The sequence below is a fragment of the Podarcis muralis genome, chromosome 4 (assembly GCF_964188315.1).
Source record: "Podarcis muralis chromosome 4, rPodMur119.hap1.1, whole genome shotgun sequence".
NCBI lineage: Eukaryota > Metazoa > Chordata > Lepidosauria > Squamata > Lacertidae > Podarcis > Podarcis muralis.
The window spans coordinates 54,031,180-54,051,541 of record NC_135658.1 but is presented as its reverse complement, the minus strand read 5'-3'; the positions used below and the strand labels follow the sequence as shown (position 1 = coordinate 54,051,541).

At 40.7% G+C, this 20,362-nt stretch overlaps 1 protein-coding gene across 2 annotated transcripts in view; it reads left to right on the top strand.

Moving 5' to 3' along the window:
* Window positions 1-745: 745 nt before the first annotated feature.
* RUNX1 (RUNX family transcription factor 1) overlaps window positions 746-20,362 on the top strand; it is a 175,194-nt gene continuing 155,577 nt past the window's right edge. Inside the window, exons 1-2 of one of the 2 annotated variants that reach the window (XM_028727126.2) lie at window positions 746-926; window positions 1,126-1,245. In XM_028727126.2, the coding sequence (XP_028582959.1) occupies window positions 1,188-1,245 (58 nt within the window). In that variant the 5' untranslated portion in view covers window positions 746-926; window positions 1,126-1,187. The remainder of the gene's footprint in view (window positions 927-1,125; window positions 1,246-20,362) is intronic. The other variant, XM_028727125.2, reaches the window with a different exon arrangement.

Genomic DNA, 20,362 nt, shown 5'->3' with positions numbered 1-20,362 from the left:
AACTATTCTCTTTTTCCGCTCTATGGGAAGGAAAGATACATTTGGAATATCAAGTTCTAAGTTCAGTACCTTCTGCCGAATAATTTCCAAACAAGAAAGTAACTCAAATTTTGAAGGGTTCAACTACAAAAAAGTCCTGCTCCAATAAAAATAACAAGATAATGATAATTATTATTGATTTTTATTATTCTAGCACTTTAGTTTTCAAAGAGCTCCGTAATCCTTACCCGTTAAAGTTTATGCCAGTCTTTAATTCATTCATAAGATCCCTGACATTTTCTGGCTGTCCTAAAGGGGTAACTGTTGAGCTAATCAATTTTATCCTCTTTTGACTTATTATTGCCTTTAAAAAAATCCAGCTGCCCACCTGCTGAACTTTTTGAAAAGTGATTCCCAATGTTAGATGATGCCATATACATCCTCTTTCAGCGGCAGACTAATGCCAGGGTTTGAATTACTATTGAATAAGCAGCAATGAAATATCTATGAAAATAATCAGTAGTTCCAGCAACCACAAGCAAAAACAAGGCAGAGTTGTCCTTAATCAGCAAAGCCCATTTGTAGAACAAGGGCTGTGAGTCAGGCTCAGCCTCTTTCTGTGTCTCTGTCTCTCTGCATACTGTTTCTTTGCTGAAGCTAGGGGAAGGCAGGTGGTGTGGGAAGAGCATTGCTCAAAATGCTTTTTTTTTTTTAAAGTTGACATCACTGAAATCATGTGATTGTCAAGAACCAATTGAAAGAGGCTGTGGAAAGAGGAACGGTTAAATTTGTAATATTGGTTGTGTGAAACACTTCTTTGGGCCTCATAAACAACCACAGAACCACAAGTTGGGTACAGAGGCAGTCACACAAGAGCGGGTCCGGGATATTGGTCAGCTGGCAGGGCGAATCATTTTGACTGCAAACCACAAGAGTTTCATAGAGTGGTAAGCATCATGAAACCACAAGTGATCCGCTATTTCTCTCTCTCTCTCTCCCTCTCTCTTTTACAAAACAGTTCAGTGGTTGTGTGAGAGAAAAAGAATCTTATGACTGAATTTATTTTACTTTGCAGATACAAACATGCAAAGTGCAATGGCAGAGGAGTTTGTTACAATGACCACTCTTGATTTTTTACTTCCCAAGGTAAAAGAAATAACATATCGCCCCCTTTTAAAAAAGAAAATAAGTTTTTAAAAGAGGAAACAATGACTTCAAACAGCTTCTTTGAGTCATTTCCTTCTTACCAGCAGTGCTTCGTGCGAGGTAAGTGCCACTCAATCTTTTAAATATATTTTTTGACTCATCCATGTTCAGGAAAATGCATGTTTGCACTTTTCAAGAAGCTCTTAGGAGCACATGTTTTTCCATGATTATTTTCTCTGATTCTAATAAAATCTGAAATGTAAATGCATTACCAGCTTGATTCTGTTGAGCAATTGTACTGAGCACTCATTTCAGTTGTTCAAGTCACCAGTACGTAATCAACAGTGCTCTGTTTTGTGAATGTGACTGTTACAGATCATACAAATTGCATGCAACAAGCAGAAGCACAAACCACCAAAGGAGAGTTTAGCTGTGCTGGTGGAGTCAGTGCTTTGGAACTGCACTTATTTAAATAGCCAATAGCACACTGTATGCATCACAGACTAATATGAATAAGGAACAAAGTTGAGCTGTTGCTCCATTTATGTACCAGTCCAAATAATGGAAGAAGCCTAGGGCTACAATTCACATATGCATTTTTATCTAGGAGTAAATTCCATTAAAATTAGTGGGGCTTACATCTGAATGAGCATGAATAATATCAGGTTGTTGGAATCACTCATTTAGGACATTTAAAAAATAGGAAAGGAACTTAACTTCCCACTGTGTTAAAAGTCACTGCACAGTGAGTAGAGTGAAGCAATATTGATGCATTTCTTGTTTACTGCATGGAAAGCTGTGTTGCTTTCTGTATTTAGATATCATTTGTTGCAGATGCTTTCAGAACCATCCAGAGGTGCGGAATAATAAAGCAACCTGTGGAACAATGTCCTGTACAAATACTGACTGAAGTTTTCTGCTAGCTCTACTATCCTCAAAACAGATGTTTTGATTGTGATAAATCCTTATTAGTAAGCAAGTTAACTTGTGAAAGAAATAGGCTGTCAGGAAGTTTCCTCAGTAGCATTCCAAGATAAGAGTGATACAATATGATAAGAATGTTATTCTTATTCTAGCAGTACTCCTGAAAAAAAAATGTCTGTTATAATAAATGCAATTTTATAAATTGAATTCTTAGCTATTTCATGATGGTGGTGGTTGGCATGGGTGTTTTTGCATGTGTATGTGTGTGAGAGAGAGTGCACACAAGCGTTGCAAACTCCTTGGCCGCCTCAGGAGTGTCAGAATGAGTCACTAGTTATTTGTATTAATAAGCATGCAAAGGAATGCGGAAGGGTTGCAAGCTGCTTTGTCACAACAAGCCACTTTGCAGCATCGCTCCCTTATGGATTAGAAATGGGGTGAACATAGGGGAGAAGAATGCTATAAAAGCTTTTCTTTGACTCTGTGACTACAAAGGTTTTAAGCAACATTTTACTGGCAGGAAAGGATAGTGTAGCTCAACCAGATCATTATGAGCTGGGTGAGTCACACACCTTTTCTTTTTCTGAAACATCTTTTAGTAGCAAGGCTGGGGACTGAGAAACTGCTTAATCTTCCCCGACTCATTTCCTTTGGGTTGCTAACAAGCAAAGGAAGCAATATTCGTAGAATAACAAGGGGTCTTCCTGAGTGTAGTTGGCTTCATTTATTTTATTTTATTTTTTGTCCATCCAAATGTTTATTTGCTCTTTTATCTACAGGACAGGAAGGCTTTATTGAGGAAATTTTATTCATTTGGAATGTAATAAAGACTGAACCCTGTAGTGCTCTACTTGACATAGTAGTGTATAGTCAGCCTGTTCTTGAACTCTGACAGGAAAAGAGCCATAAATGAGTAGATAAAGTTTAAACAAATTTGAAGCAGCATGTATTAGGACCTTCATTCTCCATTAGCATAAGCAGGCATAACAATTCTTCTACAAAATTAAGTATAATCATTTTATTTTATACCAGACCAATCCTGTGTTCCAACGTAGAGAATGCATACTAAAAATAGTTTCCAAGTGCAAAATTGTTTGGAAATCTGCCTTGTGTGAAAACCAGTGCTATTTTTCTAGAAAAAGAGGTGTCAGAACTCAACCATGAACACCTCCCTTGTTCTCTTGGTGCCCACCTGAGAGGTGACAGAACTGAGTTCCAGTGAGTCACGGCTAAAAACAAAAACCCTGGTGAGAACCATTAAAATTGTGAGGAGCTCAAACATTTCCCCTCCTCTACCACTCAGATTTCATTCAGTTGATCTTGGTCCTATTGGGGTACAGTTCTCATAAAAGTGGGAAATATTCTGTGCCCCTTACTTTCATTAGTTCATATTTTTACACCTTGCAGCATCATTTGTGATCTCCTCATCTATTTGCTGTACTGTCTGATAAGCACATGTATTGGGCATGTGCTTTGCTTAGTAAATTTCCTGTATGCTTTCTGTTTTTACCTTCCCCTCTGAACATAAGTACAAGTGATTCCCTAACAGCTGCAGAATTAGCCTTCACTCTCAGCAGTAGTTTAGACTGAGTGGTAGCCAAGATGGTTGCTAAATGATTTTTAGAATTAGCAGCATAGAATGCACATCAACCACAAGTGATTTCTGATCTTACAAATAGATATGAGAGGAAAGCACATTGGCTGCCGATGGCACAGAGACAGCAAAAAGCATCGCAGGGATCATGCTGGGCTAGAATTTCATCCATGATACCCTAGTTTTTTTGCTTACATGGTTTTTTATGTGAGATTATTAAAATGAAAGTCTGAAGTATCAAATCCACCCCACCATCTTATGATGATGCCCCCACATTCTGAGTCTGTGGACTAGGCCTTAGTTCCAGAACTGGACCTGTTTTGAGCAATTAAATCAGACATTTTGTTTTGTTTTGCCTATATTTTAGGATGCGAGCTTAATTGCAATAGTAATCACTTAATCACTTCAGTAAGTAGTGAATGTATTCATTATTTTCACTGATTAATAGAAATAAATGGGGTTTAAATATGAGAGACTTCAAGACTTGTCCAAAAGTGGTGTGTGTGTGTGTATGTCTGCTTCCTCCTTTTACTGAGTTTCAGACAATTTCAAAAGACCTGACTTGACAAATACCTAGGCTTTGATGCAAGAAAAATAATCATTCCCTCAGTCAAATTGTTCTCACCGCCATTTCTCAGTAGTGTTTATACACACTAGTCATTAGAAATGTCCAAAATAGTTTGGTTATTTTTCCCGCCAAAATTTATTACACTTTCGCTCTCTCTCAACTAAAATTATGGCCTAAAGGGTGGAAAAAACAAGTTGTTTTCTGCCATAGAATTCACTTTATCAGCCCATGCAGTCCTCTAGGACGGAAATCCATCATTCTTTTTCAGTGCGATACTCTGTGAAAATTTGGACAAAAAGAGAGGAGTGGGGAAGCAAACACTGGTCCCACCCTCTGTGAAAACTGACAGGATCACAAAGCTTGTCATATTAATTGAATGTGGTACACCACAAAGGATATGACCCTTTTTCTATCACACCACACCAGGTCCTCCCTTACACTGCTAGGTAAAGAAACAAAAAATCTATTTAATATTTCTTTTTGGGAGACCTAGGCTTCTCCAAAAATCACCCATTCCTTAGTGTACTAAGAAAATTATGAATTATTCCGCTTTCTAAATGTTTTTCACTAACAAGTGTATGGCAATGGGATTAAAAAAACAACAACCTTTAATACCCCAAAGAAGGAAAAAACACTACTGTAATAATCTGAAGGTGAGGAAAACCACCATACTACTTTTAATGGTTTTATATTGCTGTGTACCTGATATTTTGTAACAGAGTGGTACATACTTTTATAAATGAATGGATGAATAAACAAACAAATAAAAATTAGCTATCCTGTGTCAAATATGAATTTATTGCCACAAACTTCCTGAACTCTTGGAGACAGCAAACAGAGCAAACCTATGCCTGTCTAGTCAAAAGTAAGTCCCACTGAGTTCAATTGGGCTTCATCCCAGGTGCATTGGCATAGAATTGCAGCCTTAGTGTTTGAGCACCGCTTTCTTCTTCTGAATGCCACAGCTGTTAGGGTCATGTCAAGAGATACAAACCTGGTGGGGGGAGGAATCAAATGCTTTTAAAATCCCATTGCTTACGTGTCTTCTGTCAATAGGATTGTAAAATGATTAGTGTTGGTTGAATTGTGCCCATGTTATCTATGACCAGGTGTAAAGAGGAGTTAGATTCTCAGGTTAAGAACTTTGCTTCAGGATGGGAACAGAAATTGGGTGGCAGCGGCACGGCGGCAGCGGGAGGCTCCATTAGCTAAAGTGGTGTCTCAGGTTAAGAACAGTTTTAGGTTAAGAACAGACCTCCAGAACGAATTAAGTTCTTATCCCGAGGTACCACTGTATTATAAGCAATTTTCCTTGGGATGGAGAAGAGGTCAGGGACTTGAAACATGCTTCAAGGGGGGAAATTGGGTTCAAAGAACACACTGAATGACAAGAATAGAATTATCATAGATTTAAAAAATAATTTAAGATATTATTTGATATTTCATCTGAAGACATACAATCCTGTAGTAACAAATGATAATTCTTAACATGTGGGATATAATGAGGCTTTTCTTGTTATGCACACCTAACTCACTTGTATAGATTAATTCCTACAAATGTGACTCACTCAATAACTTCTCCAAGTATGCAAAATCCAGCCCACTCATAGGAGCATTTGTCTCTAGAATATTTAGTCAGCATTGGCGTTACATGTCCTCCAAAATCCCTAAGGGCACATTATTGAAAAGCCTTCAAAATATCCTTATGGATGGCAGCTGATTAAATTAATGTATTATTATCCAAAGTGCATATCCTAAGCATCTTAATCTAAGCAAGTACAGGCAGACTCTTGATGACCTGGAAACATAAGGCTAAAATAACAATATTGACAGGTGTCTGTCTAGACTTTCCTTTCAATTCTCCTTTAATGTGGAGCTACTGTTCAGCTCTTCCTACGTTAGAAACTTTCTTCGCGTATCCAGCTTAAAATGTTTGTTGAGTACTATGGCAGAAAGATGGTATATAAATGCAAGAGGCAAATTCTGTTGAAACTGAATGAAATTATCTCTTGCCCTCTTGTTGTTCTCTGGCCCTATGCTGCAACACCCACACTGCCAACGCTACCCAAATAATCGTTTGTTTTTTAATGTTGCTGGAATGGTATGTGAGCAGCTGCAACACACAAACTCCCACACAGCATCTGGATATCTAAAACACATTCATGCATTATCTCAGCCCCATCCCATGATGTGCAGAAAAACTGTCATCCTTACTTAAAGAGTATTGGAATGAATCATAGAAACTTAGTGACCCATCCAAGGTCACATGGGAAGTTTGTTATGGAACAGGGTGGGGAAAAACATTTCTGGCCAGCAGGCTGGATCTTTATCTCCCCGGCCCTTGACAGGCCAAATTTGATAGGTGGGTGGAGGCTCCAACAAGTTAATCACTTGACACCACTGTGATTATCAGGAGATGTTTTGCTTTAATGCCCTAATTGTCAGGACTTCAGAGCTCAGTGTGGCCTATTGGAAAGCCTTTTGGAAAACCCACTTAAAACTTCTGATTGTTCCTTTGAAACCCTCACCATACCCACCCCGGACATCACGTATGACATCAGCTGTCAGGCAGTTGAGCACAGTTTTCACCCAAATGAGGAGGTCTGTGGAGCACTGTTTGATCCACAGGCTGGATCAAACATAGCTGCAGGTTCCCCACTACTGTTGTGAAGCAAAGGCTGAATCACAACCCTTAGGACAACCTAACCTAAGTCATTGAACCATTTGTCCTATACCTTTTTCTCTAGGTTCTAAACTAACGATAATCTAACAGATAACTTTGCGACAAGGCATGTTTTATGGTGCTAAGCATCCAAATGAAAGAAAGGGTTACTCAGAAAAACACTAAATGATCTTGCGGAAAGGAAATTGAACTGGCAAAACTAATAAAAGGCTTGGCATGGTTGATGTGCGGGGGGAGGGGGGAGAGAAGGCTTGCACAATGTCTGGTTTTTACACAGTCTTCTCACTGTTAGAGATGCTCCCTTTTTCATTGTGAAGGCCTGAGTGCCTCTGAAAGAGCCATCACAGGAATTACTGGAAAGAAGGGAGTAAAATATCAAAAAGAAAACAATGTGCTAGTTTGGTAAAACTAAGCATTCCAGACCAGGCCCGGAAACTAGATCAGTGTCTGAACATTGAAATGGTGGCGCATTTTCTTCCGGTGCTCAACAACGATTGTTAATTCATAATTATTTGCTCTGTGTCCTGCCACTATCAATGGAAGAAAACCGCCTCTGGGTTTGGTGTTATGCCTAAAGAGAAGGGGCTGCAGCTCAGTGGTACAACGTGGCTTCTGCATGCATAACATTCCCTTGTCTCTGGTTAAAGGAACTTCAGCTGGGAGACTCTAGAGGTTGAGGGGGAAAACCTCAGGCACATCCAGCCTCTTTCTCTCTAGGCTTTGGAATTCTCCTCAGGCCCTGCCATTCACCAGCCATATTCCACACTGCCCTTGAGTGCTTTTGCCTTGCTGGAATTGTGACCATTTTACTCACTTACTGTAATTGCTGGGGGAAGAGGATTCTGATTCACCATGGAACTATAGTTTACAAAACCAGCCCAGGAGTCTTTGTAATGCTAATGTTTGGGCAGGGAGATATTGGCGGGCTGGAAGAGAGAGTGGTTAAGTCTTCCTTCACCTGCTAATTGTCTCCTGGAAATTGCACATTTTAGCTCACTTCTCTCCAGTACAATTACAGACTCAATATGAAATCTACAGTTAAGCAAGGAAAAAATGGTACCCTGACTGCCACTTTAGGTAAAGAACCATATAGGTCTGACCTGAGCCACTTAAGACCTGTGTACTCCCCATCCCACCCCCACCCCGCAAAAGTGTCTCATCCTCTCTTCCCTGTTCATCTTGCTGGTCCTTGCTGTTTCATTAGTGCTGGCCATTCAGTGCCACTACACCTTAGTTACTGTTACAGATAGGTAGCCGTGTTGGTCTGCCATAGTTAGTTGGTCTTTAAGGTGCTACTGGAAGGAATTTTTTTTGTTTTGACCTTAGTTACTGTTAGACACAATGTATCCATCCTTGTACAGGGCATCTGTGTCAAATTTGGAAGGTCATCTCATGGAAACCTCAGTGTGTATTATATGTCTTCCCTCAATCTTCCCTCAGTGTGTATTATATGAGAGCCTCCAAGACTACGGGGGTGGAGGAAGAGGGGTGTAGTGGGGGCAGGCCGCCACGGGTGTCACCACTGAGGGGGGTGACAAAATGCTGGGTGGCACTCACTGTTGGGCCTGTAGCGCGCCCTAGCCACGTGTCTCTCCTGGGAGAGACGTGGTGGCTTGGGCGCCCGCAGGCTCCACAATGCCCCAAATGGTCCACCCGCCACCTCCCCCTCAGCTGTAGGGCGGCTGAGTGGGAGGAGGCAGACAGACTCCTTGGAGGCCCCGCGGAGCATCCTGCCCCAGCTCGCCTCACCCCGCAGGTGGCTGGCCCCGCCCCCATGGGCAGCTGGCCCCGCCCCTGGGCACAGGGCACGTATGCCGCCGCAGGCACCCAATCGGCTTGGTCCACCACTGCTCAGTTACCAGCATTCCTGCCCCTGATGTGATAAGGGATTTAAAGTTGGAATTGAAGCTAAAAAACTAAAATACCAATATGTTTCCAACTAAATTGCTTTATTGCTGTGTAGAGTCTAGTGTAACTGACTAGATCATTGTTATTACAAAGCAGCAGTGTGTATTTCATGCAGACATGAGAGCTAACAATAATACCTTCATATTAGATGATATCTGGGAAGGCAGAAAACACCTGCAGTTGTGAGAGGCTGACAAGTTGTCCTTTGTTAGTTTGACAGTGGTTGCCACTTTAGCATGAAAGTGAAGCTGTGTGAAACTTGGCAGTATTGTTTCACAGAGATCTGCAAGAGCCCTTGGGTTTTTGAGAAAGAGATATTTGGTCATGGTCTCACACACAGACACATTTACAAATTCTGTGGGTCCTTAATTACATAGCAAATTTCATTTGTCTATCCTAGTTGTTCTCCAAATTCAAAACATTTTTCCTGGTTTCCATATATATCATAAGCCGGCCTAAGATCAGTATCCTTAGCAAACAGTTTCAGCATTTCAGCCAACCTTTCTGATAAAGAGCAAGCACCTTATCCTTTTAGTTCTTTGATGATGGCAGAATGTAAAAACATGTAGCTGCCTGAACTTTTAATTTGCTTCTTTATGGTCCTTAAAGGAGAGAGGCGCCCACCTGCTACAGCAGCTTTAAAGCTTCAAGCACATTACCACAAGGTGCCACAGATGCAAATCTTATCCCAACGACAAATGTATTGCACACTTTAAAATGTGGTCACCGTCCTGTTTTCCTTGATCACAGTTTAGATCAATTTTATGGTTCACATCTGTGGCATGCAAAGGATGCATGCCATTGTGAGATATTCCATCAATGTACTTAAAAAATCAACATGCAGGCTAATTCTCAAGACTTAGCCAGGGAAGCTGTGTAGAAGTGAATGTTCTATAATTAACTGTGAAGTTGGGACTGGAAGGGAAGCTTTGTTCTAAAGCAGCAATAATCGTTGGGGGAAAGGTGCAAAGCTGCTGGGTGTTTTAGAATGGATTGTAGAAGTCTCTTTTGCAACAGCATTCCCTTTAATAATGAGCTCAGGTAGTGAGTGACAACAGGATTGGAGCTACTGAGAAAGGGCAGTGTCACCATGGTTGAGAAAACCCTGAGGCCTATAGGTGTAAAGGTAAAGGGACCCCTGACCATTAGGTCCAGTCGTGGGCGACTCTGGGGTTGGGGTGCTCATCTCGCTTTACTGGCCAAGGGAGCCAACATTTATCCACACACAGTTTTTCTGGGTCTAAGACTAAGCCGCTTCTGGCGAACCAGAGCAGCACACGGAAATGCTGTTTACCTTCCCGCCGGAGTGGTACCTATTCATCTACTTGCACTTTGTGCTTTTGAACTGCTAGGTTGGCAGGAGCAGGGACCAAGCAATGGGAGCTCACCCCGTCACGGGGATTTGAACCGCCAACCTTCTGATCGGCAAGCCCTAGACTCCGTGGTTTAACCATTAAAAAGCAACACTCTCCTAAGAATGTTGTTGCATGCTCCATAGCCATAGAATGCTGAGTTTTAGTTGGGGGAAACTGAAAACCATAGGGAAAGTGAAATAGCCTACTGAAGTTCCTTACAACTTAAAGCATTCTGGAAAGAGGACAAGACCCTCCCATTTTTGGAATGCAGAATAGCAGCACTTCTGACAGAAGGTGAGTGCTCATGGCAACATTTTCTTGCAGGACAAAGTTGTATTAAGTTTATTTCTATTTGCATGCTTTGCTTTCTTGCACCTTTGTAACTTTGTTCATTCCTAAGTACCTATGTCAGCATTTACCTTTAGGAACCAGTGGTTAAGATTTTGAACAATAAGGAAGGAAGTCCCAGGTTCAAATATTAGTTCAACCACGAACTGACTTAGGTGGCCTCTGACAAGTCACAAGTTTCACTTAACAATAATGGCTTGCCTTGCAGGACTCTTGTAGTGCTTACAAAGACAATTTATGTGTCTTTAGAAACATGTGTATTCACATTTAGAACGCCAGATCAATTTTTGGTCATGCATTTCTGTTCTCTTCAACCACAGCACAGCCAGCAATGACTTGCTTCTTTATACATCTTTATAGATAGATGGCATAACAGATGTTTAACAGACTGAAACATTCCAACATGTCTTATTGGTTCATAATATTTTGAAAACAATAATATGAGGTGTCAGTGATCCTGCTTTAGAGATATCTAGATGTGCTCAAGTGTTGTTATTTCATTGCATCATATAACATAGGCCTTCCATTCTGTAATACAGTTGGTTAGTTGGTTTGTTTTAGTGGAAAAGCACCTTTTAAAAAAATAAAAAAAGTTTAATGTAATACTTTTCCAATTTTGACTGTTGTCAATAATACAGTATTTGAAGTTTTGTTCTGTTTTTAATGTTCTGTTGAAAGCCACCCAGAGTGGCTGGGGAAACCCAGTCAGATGGGCAGGGTAGAAATGATAAATTTATTATTATCAGTCCATGCAGTCTCTGAAATTTCACCTTAAGGGAGGGTTCATTGGATTCATTTCGTTGAATTGGTTCATTCCATTGATTTCAGGGGCATTTCTGTCTGAAGACTAGTTTATAACCAAGAGGAAAAAATTGGTTTATGGGTTTCACTTTACACCTGTATGAAGTAAAAGAAGGAAAATAAAAACTACACCAGCTAATTGCATTTGCTATAAAAACCTGTCCCCCCCCTTTTTCTGATGAACTGCCTCAGATCAGGTTTTCTCCCACACTCCCCCCCCCCTCCTTTGCAAGATCTATTAAATTAAAATTCCCTTGTACAAACTGGTGATTATGTTTCAGGCCGCCTGCTGACTGGAAGCCTCCTTTGGATGCTCCCGTTCTATTTGCCTCCTTCCCCCCCCTTTCACTCCCTGCCTCTCCCTGTTTCCCTCACTCTCCCATAACAGTTCCTTTCTTTCTGTAGGGCCCTCAACCTGCACAAAGCTGCCTCTGAGACCATGTTCACAGAGCTTTTGTGTGCTGTTGTGCTGGGGACGAGACCACAGCAGTTTGAGATCAAAAGCATTAGTTAAACAGAAGCGGTTGGAGGTTTGTTGTGTGTGTTTCCTCCCCCTCCCCTGATGGCTTCATCTCGACTTTCAGCTTTCAAAAAAGCCCTCTCCTGCCAGCAGAATTAGCAAATGCAGCAGACCTTTGCTGCAGACTGCTGTTGTGGATCAGGTGTGACCACCCCCTTCTGTGTCAGGCGGGATTAGCAAGTGTTGTACAAGTCATGGTACACAAATTTAGACACTGGAGGGCCGTCAGTTTCTGGGGTTTTCCTCTTGATGTCGTGCAAAGAAGTGTTAATCTCATCTGCTGCCTTCAGTGTTTGTTATGACGCACAGGGATCCTTGATGTGGTGTTTCTGGAAGTTTACTATGGCAAGATGGCTTGGTTTGGGCGTGCACATTTTTAAGGTTATTTCTTTGCTGGTACTTGCATTTAGACTTATAAATGCAAGTAAACCATCGGTTTTTCTTCTACTTTCTCTTCTCTCAATACCGCACTTTGAATGCTAGGACTCGGCAGACTAGATGGGATTTGGGAGCAGGCTTTTGATCCAAGGGGAGGAAAGAGCTTGTTGTCTCTGATCATGGCTGGCAGCTGCACACTGGTGTGGTCCCGTGAAACTTGGAGACCCAAGATTCAAATCCCTTCAGTACTCAAAACACAGCCTCATGTTAAGGCTGTGTGATCTGAAGATTGTAATGTATGGATTATGATCTCAAACTTTTAGCATCTTAAAATAAAATAAGAAATAAGCTCCCTTAAAATGAGATTATAAGGGCACATTCTGAAATGTATGAGATCTTGGCCATTGGATACAATGGTTGATGCTCTTAAGCTACCGGTAGTTTGTTGCATTGCTTGCCTCTACCAGTACATTGATCTGATTGACTGTTACTTATTTGGCGTGCAAATAGATTCTTGACCCTCAGCCTAGTTTCAAGAATGTGAGATAGACTCAGCTTCTGGGAAGGTCCTCTGAACCAAACAATTGTGTGTATCCATAAGCATGGAAGATGGTGGACTCTCCTTCCTTGGAGGTTTTTAAGCAGAGCTTGGGTGATCATTTAACGTAACAAAAGATGGGCTGTACTTGTCTTTTGTGAGTGTTAAAATGTGAGTCTGATTTATATCTTTTTGTAATAACATTATTACATTATTTTTCATAACTTTATAATAAATGGTTATTTTTTAGACTCACTGTTCATGCTTATTACTTGTCATTATCAATCCACGCAAAAATACAAATTGTAATTTTATTTTTTTGTTCCTTTTTCTCGGAAAAGTGTATGGGTAGGTTGGGGAGTGAATCATAAGCACATCCTGCTAATTATGCCCTGAACGGTGTGATGTGGGTTAACAGTAATTAGATAGTTGTTAATATGCTAGCTAGGTGACAAGAAAAAATAACAAAGAACAGTAACTCTGGATCTGTCACCTCCTTAAACTCACTTGGACAGACAGTAACCCTGAGGCATGGGTAATTACTTCAATGGGCAATTACTGGCTCATTGTGTTTTCAACCAGGTTTGAAATCATTATTAAAAATGTAAACAATAATGTTACTTTTGAAAAACTAAAGAGCTGGATCAGGAATAATTTAAATTCATGAAATAAGAGCTGAAGCTAAACAGTACAAGTGCTAATCTGCCGAATTATAATCCGAACCAGTACCAGGATCCCTGATGTACAATAACCACTGCCTCCTTCTGCATGTTGAGCCAGGATCCATTTTTGACATTTTTTGGAAGGTCATCACAGAAAGACACAGCTTCATGGACTCAGGTGTATTAAGCCCTTACCCTTTACAGTAGGTAACCTACTCTGGTGTTCTTGGAATCGAGACATATAAAAGCCAGTTCCCAGGTTTTGTCATGCTCTAGTGTGACTAAGATACCAAAACCAGAATGGGGTTTAAGCAGAGGGAAGGAGCAGGGCTGCCCAGTTAGGTGCAGACTTGATTCTCATTGGCTGGGATTCCCAACCCACTGGAGAGCCAAGCTTTACTGTAAGTGAATAATTGCCTTTCCATCTTATTGGGCAGGAGGATAAAGTATTGTAACCTTGAGGGTGTTATTGCTGTGAGGATAAAGCTGGCCTCCCATCCCTGACCTGGTGCAGCCAAGTTGTCACTGCCAGGGCCTTGCACAGGGACAGAACAAGACAGGGAGAAAGGCTGCACTGTTTGTGTTTCAGTGTAGCACATGCAAAGGCCCACTCTTGACAACTTCTTGGGTGGGGAACCAGTAGCCCTCCAGATGGTTTCTGGGCTACACCTACCGTCATCTCTGCCCATTGGTTGTGCAGGGAGCTGAAGGGCCTGTTATAATGACAGGCAGTTTGCTCCCCTGGTACTTAATGCTTGTGATTGTGTGAGTTTTTAAAGAGTGTGACTGTTCTATTCATCCATATTTTTAAATCTGAGGCTTTAGCATCTCTAAAAGACTGCTCAGGCAGCTTCCTTTTTTTAACAACCACCATATTTACTGGGTTTTTCTCATTGCATCTGTGCTGCATCTTCAGCTAAGGAGAAGCATTTTTGCAATTGAGAGCGAGTAAATGGTTGCGTGTGAGGCTGAGCCGCCCTGCTTCTTTCTGTGAAGTTTTAGGGAAGGAGACACCTTAGATGCCGGCATCCTGTTCAATGAAAAACAACTGTCAGTTATAGCAGGCTCGTAAGAGTGAGAAAACCACAGCCTTCTGAGCCGAGCTGATAACAAGCCTCAGCAGCTTTTGCAGAAGTTCTGTCCCTACAAGGTACTGATGAAAATACGCTTGAGTGTCAGCGAGTCTTTCCTGTTTCAGGCTTTTTTAGCCCAGCTATTTCATGCTGCTAAGTTTGCAACACTTTTTCAGTTACGTGCTCATCTGTCATGTTCGTAGCCAGCATTTTGACTCAGCCACCAAATGTTGTTCAGGTGCCTTTTCAAATGAACTGCCTTTTCTCCCTCTGCAAGTAAATAAACTGAAGCACTTTTTCATAGGTGTTTTGTTTAATATTGAACAAGAAAAGAAATTCAAGCACATCTTGAAGTTCTCATCCTCTTGTCGACTTGGGATTCAGAAACCTGCCAATTTTTTTGTTAGGAATATATGCAGTTGTCCATTTTCTGTGGTGGCCTTTAGCTCTTGTAGGGAGGGACTGTTAAGGAGTTGTGGGCTAAGGTGTGCTAAAATGCTTACATAAGGAAATCAGCATGTACTTTGAGCAGCTATTTTAGAAAGCATTGAAGGAGTTTTGCATTATTTGTTTTTCAGCTTTCAATACAGAATAATCAGCCAATTCATGCTTGTCTGCCTTCAGTGATAAAAAGTAAATTAGGTCTGCACCTTCACTCAACCTTCCTTTATTTTCACAATCCACAGTCTTTATTCCATGACAGTGGCATGGGTTTCTGTGGCAGCTTCTTCCCATGTAACCTTCAGAAGCTAAAGCCATGAAGGTTGAGTAAATTACAAGCCCTTCCAGTCTACCCTCCGTCCTGGCAGGGAGATAAAGAAAATATCTACAAATCAACCTACAAATGGCTTTCCAACATCAGTGTAGCAGTGCAGGAAAACACTTTGGAGAAGAGTCTTTCCAAACCACTACAGAAATATTCTTCTAAGGATCATCATATGCCTCAAGGAGAGGCAGGTGATGACCTGGGATATAGGGCTCCCTGTCTTTGGAGTATATTTCCCAGGGAGGCTTGCCTATTGCCAACCATGTTACCTTTTCAGTGCCAAGTGAAAGACCACTTTATTTGCCAGGGCTTTAAAAATGTTTTTAGATTCTATTTCAATAAACGTTAAACCTTACTCGGCCCTGATTTTAATATGTGGGTTTACTGTTCTTGGGTTGTTTTATAATTGTCTAGCATATTGGTGACTGTATCATTGTTTCTATATTTTTTATGAGCTGTTTTGGGATCCCTTTGATGTGAAGTGTGGGATAAGTACGGATAAGATGAATGAAATCTAAGAAAGGATGAGCAAATCTGTCAAGTTCAGCTTTTCTCAGTTTACTAGCAATTTTTCCTGATAGAATGCATTTTGGTACAATATTACATATACTTGCACACTCATTTCTGTGTGCCCTTTCCCCTAATACACATTTTTTGACAAGGCAGCTGCATCACAAAATTGGGAGAAATTAAAAAATGGGGAAAGCTGCATTTCAATTCACATATTGATTTAGGAAGCGGAAATTAGGCATTAAAATGCAAACCAAACTAATTTCTCTCTAATTCTGCACAAATGACTTTACTTGGTATACCCACCCTCTACAGGAGAGTCAAACTATTAGGCTATTTCTCTTCAACATTCTAATTTATTTTAAGTAAACCTGGTTCGGCTTCTTCTAAAATATCCACACTTTGTGTGAAATAACCTCTTTTCAAATCGCCAGATGTTTTTGGATCACTGTGGTATTTTATTTCCAGCTTTGATTTTCATCTTGCAGTAGCTAAAGAAGCGCCTCATCTCTTTGCTGGCGAATAATGTACAAAGCGATGCTGCAGAAGAATGGGTTTTTCTCTTGTGGGAAGGCAAAAGCCACGTACACCACTAATGCCACCACAATCATTCCTCCTTTTGCTGCTGATAGGGCAGAGTGGAGATGAACAGAGTGCTGTGTGTTAGGCCACAGATCTTGCTGGTTGACCTCATTTCTGTTTTCCTGACAATCCTGCAGCCTTTCAAGATATCAAATTTAATGCTGGCTTGTCTCCTATAATGTTTCTGTGCATCCATCAGAACACCAAGAGAACTACGGGACAGCAGAAGAAAATCTGAGGCTAAAACAAAGTTACTCGGAAATGCCATGTACTTTGCAGATATAGATGAACTCATGTAAAACATCTTGTTTTTATATATTTATTTCTTCTTGGAATGCCTAGATTCATATTTTATTTTAATACAAGGGGAAGATTAGAACAACCCCCCCCCCCAAAAAAAAAAACCCCATGACAACTTGTGGCAGAGTTATTTATCTCTCTGTTTTTTTATATGCTTATTCTCTCTTATTCCAAACATTTTATCAGAATGTTGCACACACAAATATTATCTATACTAGAAACCTTTTTTATTTTTTAAAAAAGCTTGTTAGAGAAAGTTTCCAATTGCCACTTTCAAACTGAAAAGGTTCCTTGGCAAGTAAGGTCAGTGTTTGGTTTCCTTCTTTGAAGCCAATGATCAGAAGAGATGATTTACAGTAAGCCTGCTAGAAGCAACTTAGATAAGACACTTCAGGAAGTCCACATTGTCCCATTCTCAATTTGGTTGCTGGGGAATGCTGTAGTTGGTGGATTTTATGAGTATTGTAATGTTTCTAGGTTCTTCTGGACATAGAAGATTTCTGCTTTAAAAGATTGAGCTGGAAGGAATGCCTTCTGTGGGTTTATTCTTAGTACACGTAGGAAAACTGATAAACAAGATTGACAAGACTAGATTGAAAATGTTTCAGTAGATTGCAATGTGCAGTGAGTTTATATCACGAAAACAACTGGTGTATAAAGGGATGGGGAGAAATTGGATTCACTGCACATTTAAAGGAGAGCTTGACTAATTTGCAGTATCCAAAACAAAATGTGAACCAAAGCACAGCCATCTTTGGACGTTTGTGCTTGTCTGAATTTTGCAGTGTAGTTCTCTAGCCAAATAATGTGCACAAAAATGAATATACTGCATTGCAAAATCTGGACAAATGTGAAAAAATGCATGCAAAAATGTGTATATTAGGACAAAACTGCAGTAAAACAGTGGGTTTTCATGAGGACATGAGGTTGTGCAGGCCTGTGCTATGCTGTCTAAGTGTTGCAATGAGCTGATTTTGTACTTGTATTGCATTTCCTACAAGCTTAGGTTTGATGTCAACACCTTAAGGATCTCAGAGCCTTCTGACATGTTGTTAATTGTCAACAGTGCTTAAATGCACAGGTTTTTCTATCAGATTTTTTTTGGGGGTGGGATATTTTCCTCTGAATCCCCTGCTATATGCAAAGGAAAAAAGTAAGTTTCTGCTTTTTTGACTTCTTTACAGCTAACTCCTTTTCTGTTAACAGTGTTATCTACTGCCATTTTTGTACAACCAACATTCAGTGTATCTAGAACAATAATGAAACACCTACATGTTCACAATTTTTCTTCCAGTACAGTACTCGTAAAAAAATGCTCATAAAATTCAACCACACTTTTTGTTCCCACTTCCTTGGTTTGAAACCATTTGTGGTTCATTTTGCTTTTATTTCATTGAAGCAAAAAAGCAGAAACTCAGAACGGGGCAGAAAACATGAAAAGAAAAACAAACAAGCAAAAGGGAAATAATAGACAGAGAAGCCATGCTGTGCATATCTGATGGACATGAAACGATTTTTAACATGTCTAGATAACCAAACTCTGCACTAAAGTTGTATCCAGGCTAACACACTCTTGTCTCATTTCAGCTCATGTAGCTGCTAATCTTTCCCTAGAATTGTGGAATCTGGTTTTTTTGGTTAATAAATAACAAGGTGCCTGTTCATGTGTGTGTATGCATCCCTGTAATCTTAAATCTTACCATTTTAAGGGCAGGTTCTGAAGAGGCCAGAGCCCTAAGCAGGTATTCCTTGCTGGTTCTACATGAATGTGTATGGAGAGGAGAGCAAGCATCAATGTGCTTGCTCCATTCCCTGTCTCTCTCCTCATGTTCAAGCACACTGGCGCCAACTATAGGGAGCCCTGGGGAACCAGGCACTCACAATTTTTGTCTCTGAGGTGACGTCTGAGGCCCTGTGAAGCCTCTGACATGACTTCCAGTAGAAACCAGAAGTTGCATCAGAAGTCTCACGAGGCCTCGGGTGTGGCCTCCAAGGCCTGCCAGGCCTCTGGCACGTTGTCCGACAGCAACCAAAAGTCGTGTTGGTGGTATTGCGAGGCCTCAGACATGATCTCCAAGGCCCTGTGAGACCTGAGGCCTCAGAAGGGACGTTTGAGACCCTGCCAGATCTCCAACGCAACTTCCAGTATAAATCCAAGAGCCCGCGAGGCCACTGTAACATGACATCATGATGTCACAACATCATATCGTCATGTTACGTGACACCCATAATCTGGGGCCCAAGTCAGCGCCCCTGTTCAAGCACAGCGAGGACAGGATGGAGCTAGAATGCTTATACTGCTTCTTCATGCCTTCGTTGAGGCCCCATAATGAATGTCAGAATAGGGCTTGGGTTTTGTTTCTGCTAAAATAATTAGGAGAGATGAAGCTGAGTTATCTGAGGAAAGGGATTCACACAAAGGGAAAAAATGCACCATAGAGTACATTTAATGAATGGCAATGCTAAAAAGAGAGACTAGCTAGATGTGATGCTAATGAATCAAATGTTCTCAAAATATTTTAACAACACTTTATGGTGCTGAGGAGGTAGACTTTTTCCAGTTTTGGTCATTTGTATAGCACCGCAGTTCAAGTTTTACATGAGGTCTTTGTTTCACAGAAAACTATTATGAGTACAAAAAAAGAAAGTGTCATCAGCTCTGAGTGACATTTCAGTCAATTCCTTAAGGCGTTTGAAACAGTATTTCTTGTAACATACATATTTGTTTGTTTGTTTGTTGGCTTCTTATATCTGATAACTCAAGGAACAAATAGATTTGAACTGTATACATTATATGTTGTTACTCTAAAACATTACCAGAAAGGCAATGGCTTATATCATCGTTTGCAAAATATATGCAAGTGGGAGAGAAACCATTACATTTGAACCTTGTGTTAAATAAGGGGGATTATGCCAAGGGATCGTATTCATTTTAGCTGCACACACAAAAACCTCTAATTCAAAGTTTGTTCCTAACCAGCTACCACCTTAATCCATCAGCACCTGCCAGGAGACATCCAATAACCTGCTCTTTAACTTGTAGGAAACCATACAAAAGAAAATCTGCAACATTTCTCGTATTACAAGCCAGCTGCTAGCAAAAATCCATTCTGTTTCAGGAATAATTAGTCCTGATTTCTTTTGTGACTAGTTTCAGACTCTACTTCAGGCTAATTTTCCTTTTAAATGACTTGCCAGCTTGTTAGCATGCTGAGTTTGCCTAAATTTTAGTTCCACGTATATTTCTAAAAAGAATGAACACAAAGCCTAAATTAGATTGTACATGGCATTTTACCAGCAGTAGATGTTCATAAGCAAATTTCTATTAATGCTGATATCTTGCTGTAAGGTGGCACCACAGAACAAAAGACTACATGGTAGTTCCCTCATGGTAGTTCTTCATTTCTGTGCTCAGCAACTGGGCAAAGGTGCTGCTGGGAGATGGAGCAGTCTTAGCAAATCTCCCACCCTCAGTAGAGGAAAGTCAGTCACACCACCCATCAGCTGTTAAATAGGGCAGAAGCAGGTGGAAGAGGAATGTTAGAGGAAGATGTCTGAGCAAAGTTGGGTCCTTCCTTCCCTCCTCCAGTCTAACTTAAAAGATTCCTTCCAGTAGCACCTTAGAGACCAACTAAGTTAATTATTGGTATGAGCTTTCGTGTGCATGCACACAAAAGCTCATACAATAACTAACTTTAGTGTCCACGACGGGGTGAGCTCCCATTGC